This window comes from Bombyx mori, chromosome 25 (genome assembly GCF_030269925.1).
Source record: "Bombyx mori chromosome 25, ASM3026992v2".
Taxonomy (NCBI): Eukaryota; Metazoa; Arthropoda; class Insecta; order Lepidoptera; family Bombycidae; genus Bombyx; species Bombyx mori.
The window spans coordinates 290,019-314,077 of NC_085131.1; the positions used below are offsets into that span (position 1 = coordinate 290,019).

The 24,059-nt window shown below is 41.8% G+C and overlaps 1 protein-coding gene across 1 annotated transcript in view; it reads left to right on the plus strand.

Moving 5' to 3' along the window:
• The first annotated feature begins 18,027 nt into the window (after nucleotides 1-18,027).
• Nucleotides 18,028-24,059, plus strand: part of LOC101743636 (paired box protein Pax-1) — a 34,169-nt gene continuing 28,137 nt past the window's right edge. The window contains exon 1 of the mRNA XM_004925646.2: nucleotides 18,028-18,198. Within this exon, the coding sequence (XP_004925703.1) occupies nucleotides 18,123-18,198 (76 nt within the window). The 5' untranslated portion in view covers nucleotides 18,028-18,122. The remainder of the gene's footprint in view (nucleotides 18,199-24,059) is intronic.

Here is a 24,059-nt window from a genome sequence, read left to right on the forward strand (position 1 = left end):
AGACATCTACAACGCAAATACGCCACCAACCTTGAGATATAAATTCTAAGGTCTCAGTATAGTTATAACGGCTGCCCCACCCTTCAAACCGAAACGCATTATTGTTTCACGGCAGAAATAGGCTGGGCGGTAGTACCTACCCGTGCGGACTTACAAGAGGACCTACCACCAGTAAAAAGCAAAATATCAATATTGTGGCGGTAGCTGTCATACAACACAAGAGATTTGACAGATGCCTGTATCTCTCTTACGACATCCAAGATAAGCTTCCATGTAATAGTTCCGAACAACAACAATCGGACCGTCGGTCTACCGAGCAATCTCACCCGCTCTATGGAAGATCTTTCCTTTGTCGATAAATATATTATATTCAATAAAACAACGGAATCCGATAAGTATTTACTGTTGAAGAAAAATATAGATCTGAAAAATAAAATATAAACCAACGATTTTTACAATTATTTTTGTCTGTCTGTTTGTTTATTTCCGGAACCACTGAACTGATTTTCCTGTACTTTTCCCATGTAGACAGATATTTATTTCATACTGAATATATCATTGTATCAGGATATATAATTATTATTATTAATATATAATTATGGATATTGCAATAAAAACATAATTTAAACATTTTAGGCCCTTACTTTGCACTTATTATATAATAAAGTTACAGGAAATATATACCTACATACTTTCAAGTTAAGGACTCGGCGAATGCTGTTGGAAAAATTAGCGGAATCCACATGAATTTATTAAGATGAAGTTATTTGTTAAGTGAATTTATTAATATATTCCTTTACATATGTACTGCATAAACTATTATATGTATATGTGTTTGTATATATATATATATATATATATATATATATATATATATATATATATATATATATATATATATATATATTGAGCATGTAGGTATTTGTAATTTAATCTAAATTTAATTGCACCTACCACTATTGACTCTGCACTACCTTTGGTTGATTGGTAGAGAATGCCTTAGGCATTAAATCCGCCAATGTAAATTGTACATGAAGTGTAATAAACAAATAAATAATGTGCATACGACATGAACTCTGTGTCGATAACTTTTGAACGTCCAAGCTACTGACCAAATTTGAGAAAATGTATGAATGAATCTATCTCTAGGAATTTATTCCCTATAATCCCATATATGTAAATAGTCATTCCATATTCATGGTATCTGTATGCACGACATATTTACGGAACATATACACTGCGAATAAAGAGGTTTTACTGTACTTACGACTCAACGTCGACGGTCATGGATGACAATAAAAAAACTAAATTGAACCGTAACAGTAGTTCTCGTTAAGTAACGCTCTGTAAAATCTCGTGCTTATTGTGTCCATCCTATCTTCCGATGCTACCAACCTAAGTTGACGAAAAGTGATCTTTTGGGCAAGAATATAATTTTTCATCATCAACCATCTAAATATTGAGTAAAAAGAAAATTACAAAACGTGAATTTAGTGATGAGTAGGCTTCGGTGAGCGACGACAGGACAGCAGCGGTCAGGTACACGGCACGGCACATGGAGCTGCAACTAGGTGTGGCGCCCGTCACACCCGTCACGCCCGTCACGCCCGTCACACTCTCCGCAACACCGCTCCGATGCAGACGTTTGATGTTCTAATGATACGTTTGTGCCAATTTATTAGTAATTGTTAGTTATGCTCATTATAACCTGGAAATGTTGCGTTCACTAAGTCGTGCATTGACATTACAATTAAATATTTAGTAACAAAACGAAATCCACCAAAATTGTAAAGTACATTAAAAATATTGCTAGATAATTCTGCCAAAGACAATAACTATAAACGATCAAACTATAATGTAATGTAACATCATCGATGTGTAAGGGAAATCTAGCAGACTTGATGATTAACAGAACTTGATCGGCAATAACTATGTGTAGTAGATAGGCGAGTATCACTCTTCAGATCAACGCTCGAAGTTTATGATTCTGTTGATAGTAATGAGCACAAAGCAGTATAGTAGGTAACAAGAACAGACTGACGTCGGAGCCAAAGACGCAAGCTTAAGATCTTTTAAAACTAAAATACGGCAGTTCAATGACAAAACCGGAAACGAATTAGACGTTTCGCAAAATATCGCGGCCACGAAAATAGCATTGCGATCCAGAACTATCAGACAGTCCATTAATTAAACCTCGAGACGGCTCAAAGTTACCTAACAATATTTCACGTTTAATAAATCATCATATTGGGGTTGTCAACGTAAACAGATGTCATTTATGAATGGCCGCGAGATCCCGGGGCTTGTTCCGAATGCACGAGCCGTAGATGAAAGAGTATTTCGACGAAGCGACGCCCGACCGAGCGCCGGTTCGCGCGCCGCCGCGCCTCACTGGGCGCGGGCCTTTTGTGCCCAGTGGACGGTCGTCTTTATGTTTTATTCAATATGACGTGTCATTTCATTTTAAGATTTCGAAAAAGGAAATTACTAAAATAAAAATTTGACCGAATCTTTGTTTTTTGAAGTGAAACTTCTTTAGAATCGTTGTGATTTCAAGCTCGATGAAACGAAAAAATAAGTCCATAGAGACACAAATACATAAATGTATAGGATTCAGCCGGCGAGAGAATGAGATAGAACACATTAGACGTTCTCGGTCTCCTTTTTGTGCGACTCTTCGTAGCATCCCCACTATCGTCTACTAAACATTTTCCATGTGTATGCTCCTGTGTAGTGGGATAGTCAGTATATTTTTTTTTTTTTTTTTTTTTTTTTTATGATTGAAAGTTTACTGGTGGCCCGAAGGCCTTTCCAGTTTCACCAGGACAGGTGGGCGAGCAAAGGCTCAGCCAAGAGGGGTGGGATTTGCTAACAACTGCCCGAGCGCCTCCGAAGGAGACCTAACAACTCAAGAGCAATTGTTTCGCGAATGAATCTACTACCGGATCGGAATCGCGACCCGCTGAGAAGATCCGGCGAGAAACTCAGCGGGCTGATGCATGGGTTAGGTTGCACGTCGACCTCTTTGTCGAGTTCGACGAGTACGGTTACCGGGGTCCCTAAGCCTGCCTCTAGTATTAGAGCTGAAGGCATCTAATGCAAAGGTTATTGGATCTGATGGATCCGTAAGGACGTGTCTAGGGCGTCGACGGTGACTGGCTCCTGCATGATCAGGATTCGGGGAGTAGTCAACGGCGGCAACGATAAGGCGATTATCATGACGCATAGCCTTATCGAAGTATCGTTCCGACGCTGACTTCATGTATTTCCGAATTGATTCGAGGCCCAGGTCGTCGTGTAGGTCAACGTTCCTCACGAACCACGGAGCCCCGACAGCTAACCTGCAAAAGCGGGATTGTAGGGATTGGAGGGTGTCTATGTGTGTGCGGGCCGCGTGAGCGAACACCACACTCGCGTAAGTCATGACGGGCCTTATGCAAGTTTTGTAAAGTGTCACCTTGTTCCGAAGGGACATTTTACTCCGCTTACAGATCATGGGGTAGAGTCTACCGAGAATAAACGCGGCACGGTCACGGACTGATTTTATATGCGGGCGGAATGTCATCGATGCATCCAGGGTAACGCCCAGGTACTTGACCTTCCTGGCCCAGGGTATGGGTTGTCTAAAGAGAGTAATCGGGGGTGTGAGATTCCTCCTCCTAATCCGGGAGGAAATCCGTGTGGAGCTTCCCCTCTGAAATAGCACCGCAGTACTTTTCGCTGGGTTGATGTCTATGCGCCATTTTCGGAACCACTGTCCTAGGGCTAGGGCTGCGCTCTGAAGCTTCTTCGCGATTAGGGACTTATTTCTACTAGAATAGTAAACAGTCGTGTCGTCGGCGAATAAAGCTAAATGGGTCGGCGGCGACCGGGGAATATCGTTGACGAATAAGCTAAATAGGAGGGGTGAGAGGACAGAGCCTTGCGGGACTCCAGCTGTGAGAGATCGTGGGGAGGAGCGGGTTCCCTCGACTCGATATCGAAAAGAGCGGTTCGACAAGAAGTCCCGTATGATGAGCACGAGACTATCCGGCACGCCCATGTTGAATAGTTTGAAAATCAAACCATTGTGCCAGACTTTGTCGAACGCTTTGGCGACGTCGAAGAAGAGAGCTCCCGTGTATAACGGTTTTGGTCGATTAAGCCCCACAAGAATGTGCTCCGTGAGGCGGTGCACCTGTTGAACGCATGAGTGATTTGTACGGAATCCGAATTGTTCATCGATGAGAATGCCCTTGGATGAGACGAAGTCTCTGAGGCGTTTGTAGAGCAGACGCTCATACAGTTTGCCTAGAGACATGAGGAGGCTAATCGGGCGGTAGCTCGTCGGATGATTTTTTGGTTTACCGGGTTTATGTATGCCGATAACGTCCGCTTCTTTCCACACCGCGGGAAAGATACAGTTAGCCATAGCGGCATTAAAAATAGATGCCAACATCACGATGAGTTGGACGGGTAAAAGTTTAATAACACGGTTAGATATACCGTCGGAACCGGGAGCTTTGCGAGGACGTAGGTCTTTGATCAAGTCTTTAACTTCCATCGGGGTGACGGGTGGTAACGCATCCAAGGGTGGCAAGGAGGCTCTGCGTTCTACCTCACTGTCTACTAATTCTACATGAACAGGGTCCACGGATTGAGTGCTGGGCGTGCACTGGGTTTGCAATGTATCGGCCAGCAGCTCTGCTTTTTCGTCATCATCGAACGCCGCGAGTCGGCCTGAGGGGCCTACGAGGGGGGGCATAGTTACTACCGTATCCGATTTGAGAGTACGAGCTAAGCGGTAGTAAGACCTTTGGGAGGGCGCGAGTCCTTCTAAGAAATCAGACCATCTGACATCTCGGACTTCGGCGATGCGAGACTTTACATCGCGTTGTAGGGCACGCATTCGAATACGATTTGCCGCGGTAGGATACCTGTCGTAGGCGCGTATCGAGGCGTTTTTAGCTCTAAGGAGTTCCCTAATATCGTCGGACAATTTGAAGCGGTGAAGGAAGTCCTCCGCTACAACTTGTTTCGATGACCTATCTAATGTCGAGGTGATGTGTGACGTTAAGATGTCTATGGCTTCAGCGGTATCCTGAGGAGACGGGATAGAGTCCGGGTTAAACGGGAGCGATGGTGGATCAGATTCAGCCAGGCCGATGCCCAGCGTGTGCCAATCCACCACAGTCCTCGTGACGGGAACGGAATCGGGAGCGCGACCGAGCTTCATAACGACGGGACGGTGGTCTGAATCTAACTCTGAAACTACTTCGATCGAGTGTAAGCGCAGAGTTACGTTTTTTAATAACGCTATGTCGAGTATATCCGGGCGATGCGCGATATTTAGCGGGTAGTGAGTCGGGGTTAGCGGAGCGACGATATCGAAGGCGAGATCATCGACTAACGCGTCAAGCCGCCTGCCATTCGGGGTTGTGGTGTGTGAGTTCCACCTGATGTGTTTACAGTTTAGGTCGCCCGCCAAAATGACAGAGCTCCCCATACCGAGCAGCGCCTCGATATCACTGCTTAGAACGATCTTATCCGGTGGAAGATAAACGGACGCGATAACGATCGGCGCGTGTCCCGTCAGTGAGATTCGGCACACTGATGCTTCGATATTAGCGAGCGCGGGAGGATCGAGCGGGACGCAATGCAGGGCTCTTCTATAGTAAATGACGGTACCACCACCACGGGCAGAGAGCCTGTCGTTCCTGACCATGTTATAGTTCGCGATTTTAGGGTCACGGCGCGCGGGCTTAAGTAGGGTCTCCTGCACTAAAAAGATATCAATTTGATGGTCACGCAAAAAGTCAGAAACCTGATCACGTTGATTTGCGAGACCGTAAGCGTTAAAAAATCCTATCGTTAGTCAGTATATCTATAACTTATTTAAAAGTTTCACTTCTACCGTGTGTGACTTGCACACACACACACATTTTTTTCTCCACAAATCAAAAATCTCAAAAATCTTCCACCGAGCGAGTGTGAGCATACGCTCGCTGTCTGCCCCGCTTGGGAGGTGCAGCGCCGTGTCCTTGTCGCAAAGATAGGACCTGACTTGTCGCTGCCTGGCGTCGTGGCGTCGATGCTTGGCGGCGACGAGTCTTGGAAGGCTATGCTAGACTTCTGCGAGTGCACCATCTCGCAGAAGGAGGCGGCGGGGCGAGTGAGGCAAAGCTCTCCTCACTACGCAGAAACCCGCCGCCGCCGAGCAGGGGGTCGGGACCGGTGTCCCGTCCGTAACCCGGCCCCCTAAGGGCTTCGGGCTCCACCCGCTTTGTGCGGGGAGGAACCTAGGCGTGGGGCGGCGTGGTAGGTCGCATTCCCCCGACCGCTCCGGGGGAAGGTGTAGCGCGGCGCTATCAATCGGGCTCTTGGCCCGTCGACCGAGGGAACCGGCGGTCGTGTTGCTGGCGGCCGCCGGTCCGGCGTCTGGGGGACGGCGGGATGGATGTAATGTGCACTGCGTAAACCCTGTCCCGCCGTCTCAATAGCTCCGACTGGGTTCCCACCCGGTCCGGGGTAGGGCGCCGGCTGTGAGCGGCAGGAGTTTTTAGTGAGGTTCGACTCCCACATACCCCACCTGCCGTGCGGGTGGGGATCCGGCGATTTTCTACTGTGGAAAAAAAAAAAAAAAAAAAAACCGAGCGAGTGTCATTGATCGGTGGGGCAAACCAAACTCGGCACTCGGCAGCGATGGATCAGTTAAGGCCAGGGTGCTTGTTAGCTATGATAGCTCCCGCTGCACTGTGTATGCGTAGGGGGGATTAGATCGTAGACAAAGTGCCGGACTGAGACACTGCATGCGTCATAATGTACCTACATCCCGCGGCGCCACTCGCATATGTTGAACTTAAGAGCTGCAGTGGAATAACAATGCACACAATCTAATACTAACTACCTATATACATATGTACGTGTAGGATTTTTTTCTGTAACGAGAGGCTTAGAATTAAGCGGGCTGTTATGGTTACCTACGCTGAATAAGATTTGTGCATCTTCTAGAATGGGAAAAAAATTAGATTGATTGAATCAGAAACATAATAATATTATAAATGAATTGACATGCATGTAAACACCGAGCAAATACTTCCAGTTGCCTCCTCAAATAACAAAATTTAATTAAAATTATCTAATTAAAATATTCAGATACGATCGCTGCGTTTCCTTTAAAATTCAAATTTAAACCAAACTGAACCTTATGTTAAGCCGAAACGCTTCAAACTTGCCCAACAAAAACTGTGTTTAAGATTTAAAAAATGTACTTAAAGGAATAAAGCCTTTATGATGTGGGCACAGTGTTGAATTTATGTTGTACGTTTTTTGTGTAGGGTAGGCGGCCCTATTACCGCTGCAGTTGGCGCGTGACGCCCGCCGCTGAGATCTGAAGCGAACGCAGTCGGGCGCTACACTATTTATAGTGGGAGGATGTACGCGCTCACATGTGATCGTAATGTACAATCAGTTTATGGACTGCCCTGTTCCCCTGTCTCTAGACACTTTATTGTCTCGTACTACTTCAGGAAGTATACTCGGAGATAAACATATTTGAGAAAGCTCGACCCTTCTCTGTCGTCAACAGGGATTTTTCAATCAATGCGTTTTATTTTGGGCAATTTGTTTCATCTCGGGAAAATTAGCCCGATTGTTTTCAACTGCACCGCTACCGTTTCTCATGGAACAGCAGCGCTTTCTTTTTCCCAGGAGGCACCCGGGTTTGCTTGGATTTAGGCGTAGGTACGTTAGCGTACGATGATTTTCGATGCTTTAATATTCCCGACCCTGCGGACAGAAGGGAAAGCAGTCGACGTCGCCCCAAACACGTCATTTCGGATCCTCCCGATCCACTAACGGTGCTTTCAGGTACCTCAAGCACCGGTTATCGTTCTCGTAGAACCAGTCGCTTGCGACGAAGAGCTCGACGAGTAAATTAACCCTCAGACACAGCCCACTAAGTTTCTCGCCAGATCTTCTCAGTGGCTCACGTCTCCGATCCGGTGGTAGATTCTTCGAAGCACGGTTCTTGCTAGGGTTCGTGTTAGCAATATCGTCAGTTATGAGCCCCGTGAGGTCACCTACTAGTTAAGGTTACGCTGAAATAGCCTCTCAAGGCTCTCAGCTTAGGAAGAAAAAAAAAAGATGCTTTAACGGACCGACCAAAGTTTCATTCAAAATTAACACAAACATTCTTTGTAGCTAATACAGCAATTGATTGACCCGAATTCGTTTCTTTCACACCAGTAGTGTTGACAACACGCGCATTTCTTTAATTACAGGACGAAAAGGAAACAGTCATTACAAAAGCAGAAACATCCTCACAAATCACAGACCGCATCATAAAAACTTGAACAGCGAACGATCTGTGTAGCCCTCGCGCTCGTATCTAGATTAACAAAACACTTTATTATACGTTTTATTTTTAGTTTAAAATCCATCAAACGTTCAAGTTTAGACGACAATCCCGTCTATAGTTAGCTGGCAGAGGGACGCGGCGGTCGCGCTCCGCCGGCCGTGACCGCCGCACGCTGTCACACACTTATTAACAAGAATTCCTGAAGTTAGTAGATCATTTCGAAAAATAATGATGTGGACCAGATTATCTCTAAGTATTTGTGGCAATGCATGTAGGTACTACTCTTATAATAATCAAAAAAAATTTAGATTGGAGTAAGTAAGTTGAAACTGGCGGTAGGACGTCTTGTGAGTCCGCACGGGTAGGTACCTACCAGCATCTTGCCTATTTCTGCCGTGAAGCAGTAATGCATTTCGGTTTGAAGGGTGGGGCAGCCGTTGTAGACATCTACAACGTAAATTCTGCCACCCGCCTTGAGATATGAGTTCTAACGTCTCAGTATAGTTGTAACTATATCTACGATACAACTCTAATGTTGTTGTGTTGTTCTCTAATATTTCTCTAAGACATTGTAAAATGGACATTATTCGTAAGGGGAAATCGTAAGTGTATTAATGAACAGAAGGTCATACTATGTACACAAGTAAAAGTTGATATTAGTGCCGGCTGACAAATCTGAAAGCAACTTAAAATCGAATCAACATTAACAGGGCCCCGCGTAATCAGAGCTTGTGTCGATAAAATCGTATGAAACGAAGAAAAAATAACATTTTATTTTTCGCGAAAAATAGCGTATTAACGACATGTCATAAAACTGAGTTTTATACAAAAGATAAAGGGAGCGAACAATACTGCGCGAAGGATTGATGCTGACCAGGGACGCATTCAAAACAGTAATCGGTTTAGTTCAATTTAAATAAAAGTTTTTATTGTCTTTAAAACCCGACGAACCTTTCATGGACATCTGCTATACGAGGCTAGAGTCGACAGCCGAGAGAGAGGATCTCATGTGGTTATGGAATAATAGTCCCTGTGTATAGACACCTATAGCCTGCAACTGTAATTCCTCCGTAGTCTCCAAGACTTTCGTGAATCGCAGGCGTTAAAATCACGACACGGTATGATTTGTTTCATTGCTTTACAATTACGAACGTTCCGAACATTTCTCGTTTTCATGAAACACTACGTATATCGTTATTTTGTACTCATTTCCCCCCTGGCGGTAATCCGGCACGGCGACCGACGGACAATCGAGTATAATCCACGCCAGTCTGACCGAGAACAATGACTTTTATAGGTTATTTATTAAGTTCATGAAAGCGGTACTCCCTTCCCGCGCCGAAACGCTTGTAAATATACACAATTATAACATACAAACAAACAAGACTCTTATTGATATTTTACTTATTATTCGTAAGTTTAAATTTAGGTACGCATTTTAATGCTAGGTAATCACGGTCGGTCTGGATTCACTAAATCTTTTGACTTGTATTAAGCTTTCGCGGGTATCTACATTACACCCGTAATACTGGGTGTTATATTTCGGTTAGTGTCTCGGGTAGACTCATAATGTGATCATGGTGGTTGCAACACCGCTGAATACTTCCGTAACTAATTAAATGGGAAAATCGTGATAACACCCAGTCAAAGAGCGGTGTGTTTAAATCTTACCTTGTCAAAGAACATTTTTTTTAGTTATGTGGAAATCACCGGACTTCCGCCCTCCACTGGTAATGAAGGGCGGGGCATGTCGGAGTCGAACCGACTAAAACCTCCCGTCGCTCAACAACCCACGTCCGAGCCTCGCATGAGACAGAACTCATTAAAAGGCAAAGGAGAAGAGTGAAATGTTTAGTGCGGAGCACATCTCTCCCATCACCCTCTCCCTGTCAAAGAACCTAACAATTATATCCGAAAGAGAAACATCAGTAATACACTAGGTAAGAAGATGCCGCGGCTTCATCTCGGGATAGGCCCTAATGTTTAAAAATAAATATAACGTGAAGCTGCCAACAAACTACTGGTGTCAAACTGCTTCCTCCCTTGTGTCCACATTTACACCGTAACCTTTTTTTCTTGATTGAAGGATTACTGTTGGCCCGGCGGCCTTTCCAGTTTCACCAGGACAGGTGGGCGAGCAAAGGCTCAGCCAGGAGGGGTGGGATTTGCTAACAGCTGCCCGAGTGCCTCCGAAGGAGACCTAACAACTCAAGAGCAGCTGCTTCGCGAATGAATCTACTGCCGGATCGGAATCGCGACCCCCTGACAAGATCCGGCGAAAAACTTAGCTAGCTAATTGCATGGGTTCGGTTGCACGTCGACCTCTTTGTCGAGTCTGACGAGTACGGTTACCGGGGTCCCTCGGCCTGCTCCTAGTGTTAGAGCTGAAGGCGTCAGCACCCTAACCTATGCACCTTACAAGTGTTAACAATTAGCATTAAAAATGTATTAGAAAGAGACCGGAATAATATTCACACATCCACTCGTAGGACAAGAGTACACCGGAATATAGCAGTCCCTTAAGATGACCGTAAAATTTAACATCTTTTTTCAAGGTGGATAGCCGCACTCCAGCTCCAGCAGGACTAAATAAACCTATTTACTCATCCAAAATGAGTCGTAGACATTTAACCTACAAGTAGCAAGTACATGACTACTACCTACTCCTACAGGACCTATCATGTGAAACCACTCTGCCAATCTGCATTATCAGTATCTGACAGTTTCTTTGAAAGACCTCAAATTGCCGCATCATTAAACAAAATTCTAATTTGTAGCATCCGCAGCGTCGCAGCGGTATTCGCGGTGAAGAATTTTTCAGTTTTTCTGAAATGTTAAGGTGTAAATTTGTAAAATATTCAACACTTATTTGATATTATATAAAAACTGAAAAATGCAGCTTACGAGGGATAGGGATATGATCTTTTGTTTCACGTGTAGCATCCTATCTATAGATTAATTGGTAAGGAATTAAGTTGCGAAGTTAAGCTCCTGGAAAAACCTGCTTGTTGCCAATGTTGGTGTTGTGGGATAGATATGGCCAAGACCAAGTTGGGTGGGTACGCATATTTTACCACCTCGCTGCACTCAAGTGAAGGTATGTTTTCTCTAGTTCTAGGAAGACAATTGGATATAGAATCATATTCTGACATGTAAACATACTGAATTAGAATTTGATTTGTTTTTATATTTTCGTTTATTATGTTTGTACATTTGTAAGAAATAATTTATTCTATTATTATAAAAAACATTAATAGTAAATTTAGCTAATGCCAAAACATCTGACCAATTTTCTACCCATCTTCTCCTAACCCTAAGTACATATTTACATAATGAGATAACCTCCTTTAACGCTGTTTCATATTGTGCTCTACTGTGATGGATCTTATACGCAGCGTTAATCGGGGTCTTACTTTATTCTGTAAAATGGTGTACCGATTCTTCTCAGTGCGGAAACTGCGTTTCAAACCGGTGGTAGAGACAAGAGCATTTAGAAGCAAGCATATTGCGTTTATTTAATAAATAAAAACTAGATTAAGTTCTGATTTTGATTAAAAATTATTTGCCGCTGTCTGTGCTCTTTTTTAACCTAAGTAAAGTATTAAAATATTTAGCAGGGCCTGTGCGATGCACCGGCCGCCGAACACATTTGGTCCTTAGCAGAAATTGAATATTAAGCGAGTGAGTTCGGCAGAAATACTAAGGGTCACTAAAACCCATAATTATATTAGATAAAGCTGTATTAAATTTCCGTAAGACTTTATTAAAACAATGATAGTGCGAGACTGTATCTGTATTACGAATTAATTTCATAGTTTCAGAAGTTTCCAATAGCTGAATAGTGAAGAGATTACAAAGATGGTGTTATTTGACGTTGAATGGCAAAAACAGACAACTCACGGCTTGCTACCCGCGGAAATACAACTAGGTATACTAACACCAATTAAGGATTAAAGAATACATCAACTAAAGAATAAATACAAAAATGTATTTAGCAAAATCTAAAACACGGAGCAACTTTAATGAAAACAAAATCAAACAAGATGGTTGCCTTAGGCTTGTTTTTTTTTATTGCTTAGATGGGTGGACGAGCTCACAGCCCACCTGGTGTTACGTGGTTACTGGAGCCAATAGACATCTACAACGTAAATGCGCCACCCACCTTGAGATATAAGTTCTAAGGTCTCAGTATAGGTAGTTACAACGGCTGGCCTACCCTTCAAACTGAAACGCATTACTGCTTCACGGCAGAAACCGGCAGGGTGGTGGTACCTATCCGAGCGGACTCACAAGAGGTCCTACCACCAGTGAATTTTTGTCAACATACACCTTCTAGGAATAATGTATCCAGTTAACACAATCAAATAAAGCTTGCAGCGTCATCATCAGTCGGTTCCCCTCAAAGGCAAGTCAGTGTCGCGTCATTTGATTCGTAGCAATTTGTTTCCATCCGCTGCGCTCGAGTTTCATGTCTGTAACTTCCAAGACGGTAGGGTGACTGCGATTTGGGTAGAGACATCTGATCAATAGGAAACATTAAAGAATAAGGAACTTTGTGAATTAATTCATTGAAGTGAATGATTGATTTTATACCATTTTACATAAAAAATACGAAGTAGACGTCATAAAACCAGATATGAATAACTTTACAAACGCTTTTAGTCATGACTTTACAATCTGTTCGCATACAGTTTCAACGCTGAGAAAAGTCGGCAAGAAATTCAGGGTTCGTTATTTCCCAATACATACATACATATGTGGGTACACAATACATGAGAACACACAAAATTCACAGCAAATAAGCCGCATCATTATCTACATGTTGTTTTAACCTTGTTTGAGTTTATTTAAGAAGAGAAATATGTAATAGGGAACGAGCCAATGCCCGACGGAATAATCAGGTTTATTTAGTGATAAGATCTTCCAATAGCTAATTAGTAAATTGAACGCTAACTTCCAGGAGAAGGAACATACATAACATAATGCAATGAAATTTACTGGTGGTAGGACCTCTTGTGAGTCCGCACGGGTAGGTACCACCACCCTGCCTATTTCTGCCGTGAAGCAGTAATGCGTTTCGGTTTGATGGGTGGGGCAGCCGTTGTAACTATACTTGAGTCGCTCGTCCACCCATCTAAGCAAAAAAAACAAAAACAAAGTGCACAACAAATTGTAAATTTGCGTAATTCATTCGGTCCCTCCCTACTGTCTCCTAATGTTCCCAGCTGGTAGTGAAGTGTAATATGACCCCGCTCGGGTAGATAGATACCACCAGCCTTTGTCTCGGGCTGTCGGTTGAGCGTTGGATTACATGGCTCCAGAAATCTTCGCTAAACGATCGCCGGTGTGATAGTTGACTCTCTATCAAGAAAAATACCGAGATAAATAAGAATTGGTGGACACGGGGTCACTCTACATCCGCACATCAGTTTTTACGTGAATAAGCTACATATTTGTGGTAATTAACAGGCCACGCCCCGCGGCGGCGCCTCTCATGTTTTCCCTCAACAATTTACGGTTCTTTTAATTACTACTCCTGTTCGCTACTGAACTTTTATTCGTGTCATATGTCGCCTTTTAGATAAAAAAAAACAATTTCCGACGTAAACACATATACATGTGGCATCGCGATCACTCAATTACCTACAACCTCGTACTTATGTGTTTACAATTAAAACGGAACTTTGTATCTAGATCCATAGGTCCGTATCTATTTGTTCACATCGCACCCTTCTCCAGCGACGTTCAAAATGTAATATCTCTATTATTATAAGGTTTTTAGTTGAAATGTTTGTAACGGTGCCGCTATCTCTTTGCTATCAAACATTCACCGCCGCCGAGGAGCATCATCAATGCCAGGGGCATAATGAAGACTGTGCCTACATTTTATAGTCGTCGTGGCCTAAAAGATAAGACGCCAGGTACATTCGTATCAAGCGATGCTACCGCGCCGGTGTTCGAATCCCGCAGGCGGGTACCAATTTTTATAATCAAATACGTACTTAACAAATGTTCATGATTGACTTCCACAATGAAAATAATATCTTGTAATAAAAATCAAACCTGCAAAAAATATAATTTGCGTAATTACCTACTGGTGGTGGGATGTCTCATGGGTTCACAGAGGTAGGTACCACCACCCTGCCTATTTCTGCCGTGAAGCAGTGGTGCGTTTCGTTTCAAAGAGTGGGGCAGCCGATGTAATGTTAAAACTGAGACCTTAGAACTCATGTCTCAAGGTGGGTGGCAGAATTTATGTTGTTGATATCTGTGGGCTCCGCTAACCACTTAATACGGTGGACCGTGAGCTCGTCCACCAATCTAAGAAATAAATAAGAAAACATATTTGTACTTATCTTTACAAACAGGTTAAAAAATGTACCGAAGTAGATACATAAATGAAAACATCACTTATTTATGTGTTCATGCGTGTAGGTATATTCCCTTTAATACTTACACGCATCTTCAAACATACACTCGGTAGATATTTTAAGCAATCATATCCTCTGGAAGTAATTTTGAAAATATTTAGCATGGGCAGGTACTAGGTACTAGGTCTATTCTTCTTAGTCATTTGCTCTCTTTGCAAAATGATCGTGGTCACCACTAGCAGTTACAGTGTACTTGCCTACAGGTACATATGTAACAACTCCGAACCACAACACACCGACAAGACACCCGTTCGGTCCTTGCGTTATTACGATTCCCAGGTCGTTCTCACCGACGCAACCAGAGCTTCTGCTAAAAACCTAATCGCTGTTCAAAAATCAGTTAGGTAGATTTTTCAGTACAAGTCGGTTCATTCCCGATCCTGCGGAAAGAACGGAAAGCAGTCGACGTCGCCCAAAACACGTCATTTCGGATCCTCCCGTTCCACTAACGGTGCTTTTAGGTACTTCAAGCACCGGTCACCGCTCGTCGAGCCCTTCGTCGCAAGCGACGGGTTTGACGAGTAAATTAACCCTCAGACACAGCCCACTGAGTTTCTCGCCGGATCTTCTCAGTGGGTCGCGTTTCCGGTCCGTTGGTAGATTCTGCGAAGCACGGTTCTTGCTAGGGTTCGTGTTAGCAACGTCGTCAGGTTTGAGCCCCGTGAGCTCACCTACTAGTTAAGGTTACGCTGGAATAGCCTCTCAAGCTGGAACGCTGGTTACGCTGGAATAACCTCTCAGCTTAGGTAGGAGAAAAAAAAAAAACAAGTCGGATCGCTTAAGCCGTGCCACTGGTGTCGAAGGCACTGCGCGTAGGAACTGTAGGTGACTAGTGAAGCCAAAGACACATCTTGAAACTTTGTATATTTATTGCCTTTGTAGGCAGACGAGCATACGGCCCACCTGATTGTAAGTGGTTGCCGTCGCTCACGGGCGTCAGCAATGCTAGGGGCAGAGCCAAGGCGCTAAACTACTCGGCCCATGATATTAATACGCCTATTTTTTCAATCTAAGTAACTCGTATGGGCTATTATTACATTGTGAGAATTCATTAAAATCCATCTAGCAATTTTTAGGTGAAAGAGTAACATCTACACATCCCCAGACATTTTCGTATTTATAATACTTAGTCTGGCCATAAATACTGCTACAATTAAAAATAAACAAAATATTACATTTGAATTTGGAATCTGTCATTTATATATGATTGCTCATTGAGTTTTCTCATTTTGGCGCCAATACATTGTACAATATTTTGCGATATTAAAATGGAGTGCGGTGATAAAGAGAACCGAATCGCTGTGATTGCATTACACAAAGTAGGTATGGAGCCGAATGCAATTTTTAAAACTCTCCATACGCTTGGTGTTAGTAAAATGTTTGTGTACCGGGCTATTAATAGGTGCAATGCTCTGTTTGTGACAGAAAAAGATCTGGCCGTCCACGTAGTGTTCGTACGAAAAAGGTAGTCAAAGCAGTAAGGGAAAGAATTCGAAGAGATCCTGTCCGAAAGCAAAATATTTTATCTCGGGAGATGAAGATAGCACCTAGAACCATGTCGCGTATTTTAAAAGATGACTTAGAACTTGCAGCCTATAAGAGATGTACTGGTCATTTCTTAACTGATAATTTAAAAGAGAATAGGTTGGTAAAATCGAAACAGCTACTGAAGCGGTACGCAAAGGGAGGTCACAGAAAATTTTTGTTTACGGATGGGAAATTTTTTACTATTGAGCAACATTTTAACAAACAAAATGACCGTATTTATGCTCAAAGCTCTAAGGAAGCTTCACAATTAGTCGAAAGAGTACAACGTGGGCACTATCCGGCTTCAGTGATGGTTTGGTGGGGTATTAGCTATGAAGGAGTGACTGAGCCATAATTTTGTAAAAAGGTATCAAAACATCGGCACAAGTGTATCAAGATACCATTCTTGAGAAGGTAGTGAAGCCCCTTAATAACACCATGTTCAATAATCAAGAATGGTCCTTCCAGCAAGACTCGGCGCCAGGTCATAAAGCTCGGTCTACGCAGTCTTGGTTGGAAACGAACGTTTCGGACTTCATCAGAGCTGAAGACTGGCCGTCGTCTAGTCCCGATCTTAATCGGCTGGATTATGATTTATGGTCAGTTTTAGAGAGTACCTACGGCTTGCTCTAAACGCCATGATAATTTGGAGTCCCTAAAACAATCCGTACGATTGACAGTGAAAAATTTTCCCATGGAAAAAGTGCGTGCTTCTATTGATAACTGGCCTCAACGTTTAAAGGACTGTATTGCAGCCAATGGAGACCATTTCGAATAAGCTTTTATACTTTAAATTGTTTTATATTTATGTATTAAACTAACAAACTGTAAAAGTAAAATGTTATTTAAAATAGATTTTTTTTCCTTTGTTTCAGTACTTATGACAAGACTAGGTTTAAAGTAATGTTTTTTTTTAAATTACTTAGGCATGTTGGTATTTCCAATATTTTTGTCAAAGCTCAAGCTCTATCCAACCTTTATGTAACTTGAAGGTCCTATGTGTATTTCAGAATTCTGAAATTACTTTGTCCACTACTGACTGTTAACTACACAAAATCGGTGCCAAGAAGACGCTCGGAATAAAGGAAATCAATAGAAGATTATTCAAGAGCAGCTCACTCAGATGGAACTTGGATAGGCCTTTGTAACGGAAAGGCCAAAGACGGTCATCTTAACTAATCTTTGATATCTAAGGGAAAAACTTGGCTCTATTAAAACAATTCAAATCGTATAACGATTAAGCACCTTTTGTTTTTAGGCCGCTATTAAATACGCAACTTTAAACAATGTACAGGCTACCTGCATTATAATTTGGATCGTTCAATACTTGTAACAGAAATTATACCGCAAAATCGGCTCGAATTATTCCACAAAAGAAGAAATGTAAACCCTTTCATTGTAACAAATTAAACGAACGTAAAAATATCAATTACAGCCGCGTGTACATAGTGCGCCACTCGCACTCGCATGTACCGCACCCGCCAATGAACCGGCCCGGGCGGGACGCGCCCTCTGCCCGAGCGCAACCGACCAGACCACAAAACATACGTTAATCGTACAAGAATCACAACCGAGAGTCGGCTTTCAACCATCCGCATAGAGTTGAGACTTGCACAGCGATACAGCGCACGCTTCGAATAAAATGCGACACGGAAAAGCGTGTGAAACGAAGCGGTTTGATTGGCGGCGTTGCGGGCTCCGCGGTGGGCGGAGCGAGGCCTGCGCCGGCGCATGTAGGTCCCTCACATGTGTCGTGGTCACGCGCCGTGACGAACGTCGGCCGTGAAGTTTCTGGTGATTGAGTGCGGCTTCTGGACATCACCGGGATGATGCTCGGAAGCATGGACGGAAAGGATTACGGTGCGCTCCACGCCGCCGCCGCCGGCTACACGATGGACCCCGGTGAGCGTGCATTACATTTTATTGCTATTTTCAAAATACACTTCAGCAGGTGCAGTCTAATAAGAAGTACATAAATGGTATACCTGAGTGTAAATAAATAAACAGAGCGTATTTTCTACGATGAACTGTACGTATTGTGAAAATAACTGAAAATTTCGCCAAATAAAATTAATATTAAACTTTATCTAGGTATGTTAAATTATATAAGTATACGGTACTATCTATATAATTTTTCTGGACAACACAGATTCCACTGTCGTCATCGGTTTCACGAACCTATGTGAAAGTATGCGAGTATTATAAATATACCTACCTACTGGAAACAACTATGCGATTAGATACAAACAAAAAATTAAACGGATTATAAGATATAAGATTTTATATGGATACAACTCTAATATTCGTGAAAATAACTATCTATCTATACGTATGCAGCACAGAAGTGTAATGTCTCGCTTGTGAGCTACTACATGGTTTTGTTGTGGGTGCCGACACCGTAGAGGTTGGGAATACCCCTAATTAAATGTATCAAAATACAGAAGTAAGGCAGAATAGTGCTATTTACTGTTGTATAGTGAGGCGGCACGGGTAGGTACCGCCACACTGCTGGTGTCTGCCGCACAACACCCATGCGTTCCATTATGAAGGGGGGGAGAAAGCCCTTGTCCAAACTATTCGAAATAATGACCTTGTGGGTATAGGTTACGCCACTGCGGTCATCCACAGTGCGTTTCCAGAGGTATTTTTTGCCACGTACCATCCGGCTTTGGAATGAGCTCCCCTCAATCCACGGTGTTTTCCGAGCGCTATGACATGTCCTTCTTCAAACGAGGCTTGTGGAGAGTACCTACTCAACGGTAGGCAGCGGCTTGGCTCTGCCCCTGGCATTGCTGAAGTCCATGGGCAACGGTAACCACTCATCATCAGGTAGGCCGTATGGTCGTCTGCCTACAAGGGCAATAAAAAAAGGTTGAGGGCGGTACTCACGTTGAGGAATCTATGGGCTTCATCGAGCGCCTTAAAATGGAACCGGTTCCATCAGCAGTTTTTTTTAAATATATTTTCCGCCTTTCCTCCTGTTAGATGATATTAGTACTTCGTCTCGCAAGGCTTCCGTGAACACATATGATAATTAAATGATCCTAAAAAAAATATAGCGGAGATCGAGATAGTTCGAGCGGTTAATGCAGTTCGGTTTATCTTTTATCCTGTTTTGTATTTTCAGTTAATTATTGAGTTAACTGCCTAAATAAATGTCACGTATTGCCTTATGATTTTAGGGGGGAATGAACTTTATATATTTATTGCGTAGATGGATGGACGATCTCACGGCCTACCTGGTGTTAAATGCTTACCGGAGCCCATAGACATCTACAACGTAAATGCCGCCACCCACCTTGAGATATGAGTTCGGTCTCAGTATAGTTGCAACGGCTGCCCCTCCCTTCAAACCGAAACGCATTATAGACAAATAGGCAGGGTGGTGGTAGCTACCCGTGCGGACTCACGAGACGTCCTACCACCAGTAATTGCGCAAATTATAATTTTGCGGGTTTGTTTTTTATTACACGATGTTATTCCTTCACAGTGAAAGTCAATCGTGAACATTTTCTAAGTACGTGTTTCATTAGAAAAATTGGTACCCGCCTGCGGGATTGGAACACCGGTGCATCGCTCAACACGAATGCACCGGACGTCTATCCTTTAGGCCACGACGACTCAAACAATATTTTATAATTCTTATTATTACAAAAAAAAAATAACAACCACAATATATTATATTCAAGAAGACCTAAACGAGCGCTTTTAAAATCGCCATGACTCTATGACCATTTCAGTTTGGAGTTTAAGGGGCGAGCTGGATTTGTGGTACTTGACGGTTTGCAGATGCTAGGATCAGTCCGCGGACCCAGTGGTGTTTTTAGGGATCTAAAAACCCCTTGTTCTCTCTCGTCCGACGTCAGACTTTCGTTCAGGGTCAGAGCCCGCGTAGAAAGTAGGACACTTCCTAGGATCAAACCCTCTTAAAAAATTTCTCGTTGAACGTATAACGTTGAGGTATCTGATATTTTACACTATAATTTCGGAGGGTACATATTAATTAGTGATGTTCTTCCTTAAATAAATCAATAAATATTCGATCCAACGGCATGTAGTTCTGGCGTGGGCTTTTTTTTTTATTGCTTAGATGGGTGGACGAGCTCACAGCCCACCTGATGTTAAGTGGTTACTGGAGTCCATAGACATCCACAACGTAAATGCGCCACCCACCTTGAGATATTAGTTCTAAGGTCTCAAGTATAGTTACAACGGCTGCCCCACCCTTCAAACCGAAACGCATTACTGCTTACAGCGCTAAACCTAAAGTAATGTTTAAAGTGCATGAGATGATCGTTCACCTTGGTGCCACTACCGCCCGCCGTGGTCCATCTCTACCGTACGATCGTCTGCGTTCAGAGACAGATAATTTCAAGCAGCATTTTTGTCTAAACACTTCTTAGTGCTCTTGAGGCGCTGGATATCTAAATTCTTCAAATGAGATTTTTAAAGCGACGAGGAGCAGCCTATCTGTACTCCTGGTATTGCTGGTCTCCATGATTGAAGGTTACTGCCCACCATCAACCGAATCGTATGCTCGTCTATGCTTAGAGGGTCATAAAAAACAATACCCTGCGATAAATAAACCACAAATTTATCATAATTTTTTCTTCGAAATGTGTACCTATAGTTTTAACGAAAATAAAAGTCACTAGGTAAATATATTACTAACACACATGTGTATATAACATAATATAAAAGCTTAGTTCATTAACTCCAGCGATAAAATCTAGATAGTGGTTCAAATGTCAGATGTAGTATCCTAATGTAACAGCTAATGAGTGGTCAGTGCGTCTAGTACCGATCTCAGGCGAGCGATATCGCGTGACGTATGTGACTCGTGACGCGTCACTCTGCACATCACACGCATGACACTTAATTTAGGCTTTCAGTGCTTCCTTCACTTAAAGATTCCAAGGACAGTTTCCTTGTACCATTTCACCGCGTGCAGTGACGGATTGTGTGCACTACGCTCAATGTATTGCATAAAACAGTTCTTCTTTCTTGATTTTCAGTATTGCAATTAGCTTCTTGCGATGCAATTCTTACTAGTGTCAAGTTCATAAATATCTTCGATTTTTGGAATTGGAATCATAATATGATAATATGATAAACTATAGGTAATTATTTTAAGTAAAGTGAGTATGAGTGTGTGAAAACGATACGTGTAGAGGGGAGTGAGCGAAGAAATGATGTACATATATGGTAGAGGAGTATGGAAGAAGAAAACTTGAAAACAAGAAGGGCAGAAGAATGACGATGAAATGATGACTTATCTTCTATACTAGTATTATCTATACTTCTATACTAATATTATAAAGAGGAAAGATTTGTCTGTTTGTTTGTCTTGAATAGGTTCCGAAACAACTGAATCGATTTGAAAAATTTTTTCACTGCTTGGAAGCTACACTATTCCCGAGTGACATAGGCTATAATATTTTTTGAAAAAATTAGGGATCCTTACTAAAACTCCAACAATGTAACCCAAGGTGTAAAAAAATTACCTAAAATATTCTTTACATCGCGTGCCGTGCGAAAACTATTGATGATAGAATAAAATAATGTACTACGACTTTGTAGAACACATTATTATTTACAAAAAGTGTCGCGACAGTAAATGTCTACCTATTATAGTAATGCCGCAATAAGTGTTCTTTTATTTAAAAAAATAAAATTACGTCTAATATCTTTGAAAATTTTGTTAAAGACCCGAGCGGAGCCGGAGCGGGCCGCTAGTTTTAATGTAACTAAAAAAATTCAGGAATTGAGTATATTATTTACATTTTCATTAAATTAGGTAATCGATTTAGCTTATTATAGTTTCACCATTGCTTTGAGGTAATTCTCTATTCAACTACTGGATATGTACATACATATCGACGCTTGAAAGGCAAAAGTGACTAAACGACAATGCGTGAACTATTTAAAGACTAATTTAAAGTTGAAATACCTAAAAACAAAATTTATTTTAACGAATCTAGCTGTAGTAGAATCTAGCTAGTAGCTGTAGGATTGAAATTATTTTAATAGACCTAGAAATATATATTTTTGGCGCATCGAATATGGTTTATTGCCTATCATTTATGTACAAATCAGCTATTGTCGCTTAGTTACGTTTGCCTTTCAAGCGTCGATATGTATATTAAGTAAGGTCCTTAACTGAATCCGTGGCTTCAGTAAAATGGCACTGAAAATAAATAAAAATGTTTTATAAAAACTCAAATAAATAAAGGAAAATGTATTATAATATATACCTACAATTTATCAATATCTCGTGTTAATTACCTGGTTTAGTTAAAATAGTGATTAGGGCGAAGCGCATTGTTGCACCGAACGCGAACAGTTTATCGATAGTTCAAAGGGCTTAGGTTATCGACACACGATAGTTCGGCGCGCGCGTCACTACTACCGCGCTCGGGTTAACTTAATTACGTACGTATAACCAATATGTACATTCCGTTGTATATTTGTATATATTGTATATTTGTATATTTTAGCTTCAATACCAAAAATTTTATAAAAAAATACTCGCAAAATGGTAATGACAACCGATGACTGATATTGACATTCATCTATATTAATATATAAATGTACAGTGGTTTTTACGGATGTTCCCTTATAACTACTGAACTATGCATCCGATTGACTTGAAACTTGGTATCCATGTAGAAAATACATGTACTTAATGGATAGGCTGATATATATATGAGTGTTGGACTCCCTAATAATAATGACAATAAAGAATTATGTTAATTTTAAATGCCCAGCGAAGCAGGCGTGTTCGGTTAGTCTTCTTTTAAAAACCAATCTAATGTGCCATCGGAAACTGATTAAAACTGTAAAAATTAAAATGTAGGTAAATTATTCTTAAAAAATTACCGATCTTTCCACATATACATATATTGATAGTTTTATAAGGTATTTAATATTGTGAGTTGCCTGCCACAAATAAAAAGAATAACCGCTTTTATAAACTATAGGTACTGTAGCAGAATCGATACGCTCCAGCTTCCAGCTTCATCATGAGTTCCACGTTTTCTGTGTTTCTGTGTTTGTTTACATCAGAAATTCACAGTTGCTTTGGCTGTATGAGCCCTTTGCCTATTTAAAACATGCTACTTAACCAAAAAAAGTAGTTACCGCCAAAACCACTAAATGAAGTGAAGAAATTTTTGGCGGGAACGCGAGGAGTGAAGTTGTGTGATTTGTTTTATTTAGTCTATTTAGTGCTTCTTAAGGTTTAAATGCGTAATAACGGTGGCTTATTAACTGTTTAGAATCTGTGAAAATGCACAAATTTGGGAATATGAAACAAAACCGCTGAACGTAACTTCTCGGGATCCTCCAAAAAGTCAACCGAAAAAGTCTCAGTAAATGGTCACAATTTTACTGAGATTATATTTCATCCCATCTCATCCTATTTGTAAATTTAATTCGTTTTTAATAATTTGTCGTGATTCGTTTCCTTCGTTTTTTATTATTCATAAACTGTAAATAGCTAAAACGGCGAATTATAAAAATCTTATTACTTGACGCTGGCTACGTCGGCACAAACCATGCCGGAGAAAAAAATTAAAGAAGAAGAAATGAAGTGAAAACACTTTTTCATTTCAATAACATTTCTCAAATGTCCATGAGTTTGCAATTAGCGCATACTTTGTATTTCTTAGGATAATTGAACCATAGCCCTTAGAAATGATTTCCATTTTTGACGTGACAACGTCTTATAATTCGATGGAGCCAGCTGCACGCACGAAAAAACA